The 7,435-nt window shown below is 40.7% G+C and overlaps 1 protein-coding gene across 1 annotated transcript; it reads left to right on the top strand.

Annotated features, from left to right (window-relative positions):
- Nucleotides 1-773: 773 nt before the first annotated feature.
- On the top strand, nt 774-6,578 carry LOC129765665 (uncharacterized). The gene has a single exon (XM_055766076.1). It carries the CDS (start codon nt 774-776, stop codon nt 6,576-6,578), a length of 5,805 nt encoding a protein of 1,934 aa, XP_055622051.1.
- Nucleotides 6,579-7,435: the final 857 nt, after the last annotated feature.

Here is a 7,435-nt window from a genome sequence, read left to right as displayed (position 1 = left end):
ACCCGGTAACTATCCGGTGTCCAATAATAAATGATATTGTTTTTCAAAATTAATATCAATTCATAACATTAACACTACTACTTTCATTATAATTTTTAACCGACCAATTACGGAGTTCGGGTTTAGCTGCGGTGGAAGACAGACGTGTGCCTTTGTGCTCTGTACTTGTTAGCCCGCCATGCACCGAATCCCCTTATCGGAGTTGTCGGAGTTAGAATGGTCCAAGATGCTGCGCGTGAAGCAATAGGAAACTGTTTATAGCACATAGATAGAGACAGATGAAAAACTGAAGAATAATCGAATGAAGGAGGAGATAAAAAGTATTTGAATTATAGAAGAAAAGGGTCTATACAGTGCATTGAGCAGGAAACTATAGTTGGTTGAGATCTGAAAGCGAAAGGAAGTTAAACTACAGTTGAATCAAAAGGACTAAAGTTATAGGGAGTAGAAACTATAATAGGAAATTGAAAAAGAAATAAAATTTAAATTAGAATTAGTGGAAAGGTGAATTTATTAGTTTTTTGGAAAATATATACTGAAATTTACTATTTTAGGAGCTAAACGATTTGAATTAGTTGAGCTAGAAATTTGTTTGATTTTCGAGTTACTATACCAAAAAATGTAAGTGACATCCTATTTGTACTGAATCGATTTATTTAAAATAAAATTATTTACAGTTTTGAGCTGTTACAAACAAAACTGTTGCGAAAATTATAGACCGGAAATCCAAACATTTCTCAAAAATTTTTTGTGGACATCAGAGGATTACAAAAATGAGTTCAGCGAGCAAAAACGTCGACCAGAAGAAGAAAAAAGGGAAAACTCCAATGTTGTCTCAGGCGTGTGCAACATCAGCGTGCGTAGGTTGTTCTCAACCTGAATCAGCAGAAGATATGGTGCAGTGCGACAGCTGTGATGCATGGTGGCATTACACTTGTGCCAAGGTTGATGCTTCGATAAAAGATAAAACGTGGAGATGCATAAAATGTGAAGATAAATGTAACAGATCCAAGAGTGGTAAATCGGATACATCTAGCGCGCGGAAAGTGAGAGTACAGTTGGAATTGCAACGGTTAGAAGAGGAAAAAGCTCTTGCAGATAAAATGCATCGAGAGAAAGAAGAACAAGAAAAGGTGTCGCGGGAAGAAAAAAAAGCCATTGAGGAAGATTATGTGAGGCGGAAGTATCAGTTGTTAGGAGAAACCGTAGTCGATGACGATAAGAGTGAAAGGAGTCGTACTAGCGCGCAAAGCAGTAGAAGCAAGGTAAAAGAGTGGATTGATCGACAGAGTCAGGTGTTGAATACCGGTTCAGGGAATAAATTAACCCCAACGGCAACTTCGACTGCTAATCCGACAATCATTAAGGAGTTTGTTTCTACGAATATTAGCACAGGTGCGATTCGTAAATCTAAAGTCGTATCGCTCAATGAGAAGCATGGTATAACTAATTCTGGTAATAAGGTCATACCATCCTTGACCCAAGAGAAAACTGTTAATTGGGGGGCAGGTATAGAAGCAATAGAATCCCAACACGTACATCAAGTGCAGTATGTACATAATGAACCTACATTCAATAATAATTACATGCAAAATTCTGGTCCTGTACACGACAACAGTATGTGTGAATCGATAATGTTTCCCAGACAAGAGGGGAATCAACAAGCGTACGTAATACCAGATCAAATTGAAAATAATGCGGGTCCAACTTCCCGACAATTGTCCGCTCGTCATGTGATTCCAAAAGAACTGCCCATTTTTGCTGGCAATCCGATAGATTGGCCTATGTTCATTAGTGCTTATAAGAATTCAACATCTATGTGTGGATTTAGCGATGGAGAAAATTTGATGAGACTACAACGTTGTCTCAAAGGCAATGCTCTAGAAGCGGTCAGGTCCCATTTGCTCATGCCAGAATCGGTCCCGATCGTGCTTTCAACATTGACAACACTCTATGGACGTCCTGAATTGATTGTACAAGTACTTCTCGCAAAAGTAAAATCTATTCCAGCACCGAAGGCTGACAAGCTAGAAACTTTGGTTAGCTTCGGGCTCGTCGTACAAAATCTTTGTGCACATCTCAAAGCGGCACAACAAGAGGCACAGCTTAACAATCCGAGTTTACTGCATGAACTGGTGAATAAACTTCCAGCAAGTATAAAATTAGATTGGGCACTATACAAACGTAATTGTTCTGTAACTAATCTGGGTACATTCGGTGAATATATGTCCACTCTCGCGACGGCTGCTAGCGATGTAACATATCCTGAAGTGTGGGATACACCTAAGCAAATTTATCCTGAAAAGCACAAACCTAGGAATTTCATTAACACACACTCTGATGATTCAACTGAAAGAGAGAGAAACGCATATAAAACATTTAAAATCCAAGCAACAGACAAAATGAATTCGTGTCTAATTTGTGATAAGCCTGGTCATAAAGCTAAACAATGTTGGGAGCTAAAAAGAATGAGTGTCGATGATCGATGGAAAACTGTGGCGCGACACAAACTGTGCAAGCGTTGCATAATCCCACATGGTAAGTGGCCATGTCGCGCAACATATTTATGTGGTATAGACGGATGCGAAGCTCGTCACCACCAACTTCTACATCCTGGAAAATCCGAATCGGTTGGAGCGCACCAGCATATACAACATTCGGCATTATTTAAAGTGATTCCAATTACACTCCATAACGGAAAAGTCTCGATTGAAACATTTGCGTTTCTCGATGATGGATCATCCGTGACACTATTAGAAGCACGCATAGCAAAGAAATTAAATATAAATGGTGATGCAGATCCACTCTGCTTGAAATGGACTGCAAATGTTTCCAGAAATGAGGCTAATTCTCAAAGAGTTAACGTTGAGATTTCTGGTGCCAATAATGGACCTCGTCATACATTAACGAATGTGCGAACTGTTGAAACATTACAATTACCCAGTCAATCATTGAACTATGAGAAAATGGTAGAACATTTCCCATATCTAAGCGGATTACCGGTGAAAAGTTATGAATCTGCAATCCCCAGGATTTTAATCGGCTTGGACAATTTAAAATTGACTTTGGCACTGAAAAGTCGCGAACGTCGTTCGAATGAACCAGTCGCAACTAAAACTCGTTTGGGCTGGACAATATACGGTAAAATCGGAAGTAACGCCACTACGCATACATCGCTTCATATATGTGAGTGTTCTGGAGATGACACGTTGCATAAGCTGGTGGAGGATTTCATCAAAATGGAAAATTTGGCAGCTGATAGCACTTTCAAACCCGAATCAGAATCCGATCAGCGTGCTCTACAAATACTGCAAGCTACTACCACTCGTCTCAATAATGGTCGGTTTGAAACAGGACTTCTGTGGAAGCATGATACAGTGAAGTTCCCGAACAGCTACCCGATGGCCGTACGCAGATTGGAATGCCTAGAACGAAAATTAAAATTATTGCCAGAAATAAAGAAGAATCTACAAAATCAAATAATCGATTACCAGCTTAAAGGATATGCGCACAAAGCCGATAGAATTGAGCTCAACCGGTCCGATCCGGAAAGAATATGGTATCTACCAATTGGATTCGTACTTAATAGTCGTAAACCAGGAAAAGTCCGGGTCATTTGGGATGCAGCTGCTAAAGTGAATGGAATTTCCTTAAACTCCATGCTGCTGAAAGGACCCGATTTGTTAACGCCTCTCCCCGCTGTTCTCAGTCAGTACCGTCAACGTCAATACGCAATAACAGGTGACATACGGGAGATGTTTCACCGCATTTTTATACGTGCGGCTGATCGACAATCCCAACGCTTCCTATGGCGGGAAAACGAGAATGAAGAACCAGATACGTACATAATGGACGTTGCCACTTTCGGATCCACGTGTTCACCATGCGCAGCACAATATGTTAAAAACATCAACGGAAAGGAGTACGAGAAAGAGTATCCTGATGCTGCGGCTGCGATAATCAACAACCACTATGTGGACGACTTCTTATATAGTAGCGATACAGAAGCAGAATTAATAGAGCTTGCCTTAGATGTAAAAACAGTACATGCTAAAGCAGGATTTGAAATCAGGAATTGGATGTCTAACAGTAAACACGTTCTCACACGGGTCGGGGATCAGAATTCCGACAAATGCAAAATATTTAGTTTCAACGAATCAGGCGGCTCAGAGCGAGTTCTTGGAATAAAATGGTTACCGGAACACGATGCATTTTCTTTCAACATCGAATTTCAAAGTGAACTTCAACCGATTGCTTCGGGAGAAATAGTACCGACAAAGCGACAAGTATTGAACATCGTGATGAGTTTGTTTGACCCTCTTGGCATAATTTCCGCATTCTCGATTCATGGGAAAATATTGATTCAAGAAATCTGGAGAACAGGAATAGGCTGGGATAATACCTTGCCAAACGAAATTGTCGACAAATGGTACCAATGGATCGCAGTCATCGGAAAATTACGTGCGGTGACAATTCCACGGTGCTATTTTCCAAATTACGAAAAAGAAAGCTACGATACGTTGCAGCTTCATATATTCGTAGATGCAAGCGAAAGTGCATACTGTGCCGTTGCATACTTCCGAATAATGGATCGAGGGAATCCACGATGTGCCCTTGTATCATCAAAGGCCAAAGTGGCACCACTAAAACAACTATCCGTGCCGCGATTAGAACTACAGGCAGCTGTTTTGGGTACTCGCATGGCTAAAGCAATTGCCGAAAATCATACGCTTCGAATTAAAAAACGATTCATGTGGACTGACTCGACCACTGTATTAGATTGGCTGAGATCAGATTCCAGAAAATACCGTCAATATGTGGCATTCAGAATTGGAGAAATTTTATCCAAATCCAGCATCGAAGAATGGAGATGGGTACCAACCAAACTCAACGTGGCAGACGAAGCCACAAAATGGGGAAAAGGCCCCTCATTCGATTCGAAAAGCAGATGGTATAAAGGACCAGACTTCTTATTCAGCAACGAAGATCACTGGCCTCAACGAGAACGATCGGCGACAGACACAAACGAGGAACTTCGTACTTCATACATTCATCATACTTCAGAAAAAGTACCATTAATTGATTTTCACCGGTTTTCAAAATGGGAGCGATTAGTGAGATCGATTGCATATGTGCACCACTTTATAAATATCACTTGTTCAGGTTGGAAATCCGCTACACCGTTATCAAGTGAACAATTTCGGCAAGCAGAATCAACACTCTGGAAACAGGCACAGCAGTTCGAATATTACGAAGAATTACAAACGTTGCAGAAAAATCGACAGCAAGAAGCCCCCAACAAAAAATCAGTCGATCGTACAAGTCCCCTGGCGAAGCCCTCTCCGTTCATCGATGAACAAGGCGTCCTACGAATGGAAACGAGATTAGTTTATGCACAATGTATAACATACGACGCTAAATGTCCGATTGTTCTACCGAGACATCATCCAGTAACTAGGCTTCTTATAGACTGGTTTCACAGAAAATTTCTTCATTCAAATGGCGAAACAATAGTGAATGATATAAGGCAGAAGTTCCACATCTCACAATTGCGAACAGCTGTGAAGAAAATCAGCAATGAATGTGCCTGGTGTCGAGTCTATAAGGCTGCACCACAGACACCTAGAATGGCTCCACTACCACTGGAGAGATTGTCACCATATGTAAGACCGTTCACATACCTTGGGATTGACTACTGCGGCCCATTCCTAGTGAAGATAGGAAGGAGCCAGGTAAAACGCTGGATTGCTTTATTTACGTGCCTAACTGTTCGTGCAGTGCACCTTGAAATTGCACATAGTCTTTCCACTGAGTCGTGCAAAATGACAATACGCCGTTTCATCGCTAGAAGAGGTTCACCGTTAGATATTTTCACCGATAATGGTACAAATTTTGTTGGAGCCAATAAGGATCTCGTTAGGCAAATCTCCGGACTTAACGTAGAAATGGCCGCGACTTTTACAAACGCCAACACCAAATGGCACTTCAACCCTCCTTCGGCTCCGCACATGGGAGGCTCATGGGAACGGCTCGTCCGATCAGTCAAAACATCGTTGAGTACGCTCTGCTTCCGCAAGACGTTGGATGATGAGTCGTTTCTGACGTTCATTGCCGAGGCGGAGTCCATTATAAATTGCCGTCCGCTCACATATGTCCCTCTGGACAACGAAGATCAGGAATCGATCACGCCAAACCACTTCCTAATGCTGAGCTCCAAAGGTGTTGTTCAACCAATGCAAGAAACGTCTGACATGAAAACAAACTTGATGGCTAACTGGAAGATAATACAACACCTGTTGGATCAATTCTGGAGCAGATGGATCAAGGAGTACTTACCAACAATAACCCGTCGTACTAAATGGTTAGCAGACACTAAACCGTTGGAATTAAATGATCTCGTAATGATCGTGGATGAAAGTAAACGAAATAGCTGGGTACGAGGAAAAGTCGTAAAAACACTTGCAGGTCGTGATGGAAGGATACGTCAAGCAGATGTCCAAACAATGAAAGGTATGATGCGAAGGCCAGTTTCAAAGCTTGCGGTATTGGACGTGCTAAACTGTGGTAAAGCCGAATAAATGGGGCATTACGGGTCGGGGAATGTTAGCCCGCCATGCACCGAATCCCCTTATCGGAGTTGTCGGAGTTAGAATGGTCCAAGATGCTGCGCGTGAAGCAATAGGAAACTGTTTATAGCACATAGATAGAGACAGATGAAAAACTGAAGAATAATCGAATGAAGGAGGAGATAAAAAGTATTTGAATTATAGAAGAAAAGGGTCTATACAGTGCATTGAGCAGGAAACTATAGTTGGTTGAGATCTGAAAGCGAAAGGAAGTTAAACTACAGTTGAATCAAAAGGACTAAAGTTATAGGGAGTAGAAACTATAATAGGAAATTGAAAAAGAAATAAAATTTAAATTAGAATTAGTGGAAAGGTGAATTTATTAGTTTTTTGGAAAATATATACTGAAATTTACTATTTTAGGAGCTAAACGATTTGAATTAGTTGAGCTAGAAATTTGTTTGATTTTCGAGTTACTATACCAAAAAATGTAAGTGACATCCTATTTGTACTGAATCGATTTATTTAAAATAAAATTATTTACAGTTTTAAGCTGTTACAAACAAAACTGCTGCGAAAATTATAGACCGGAAATCCAAACAGTACTGTTTCTTAGTTTTCGTGCTTTATATTTCAAATGTAAAAGTTTTCAGTGCTATAAGGAAGTGATTTGAAGTTGATAAGAAGTCCAGTTGTGTTTGTTGAAGTTCCCTGGATGAACAGTGGAATTTAATTCTCCCTTTAGTGAAGCCTTTGTTTCGTGAGGAGCTTGCTGAACATGAACATACATGTTCTTGACTCCGCCCGTTTTGTTAAAGGCTGCTCTCCATGCGCAGCCTCAACACAGTGCTGTGGCGAAAAATTTAAGT

Source organism: Toxorhynchites rutilus, chromosome 2 (genome assembly GCF_029784135.1).
Source record: "Toxorhynchites rutilus septentrionalis strain SRP chromosome 2, ASM2978413v1, whole genome shotgun sequence".
NCBI lineage: Eukaryota > Metazoa > Arthropoda > Insecta > Diptera > Culicidae > Toxorhynchites > Toxorhynchites rutilus.
This window is presented reverse-complemented; position numbering and strand designations above follow the sequence as displayed.

Bases quoted from the DNA above. Each gene is read 5' to 3' on its own strand.
- LOC129765665 (XM_055766076.1), top strand. From the start codon at position 774: ATGAGTTCAGCGAGCAAAAACGTCGACCAGAAGAAGAAAAAAGGGAAA.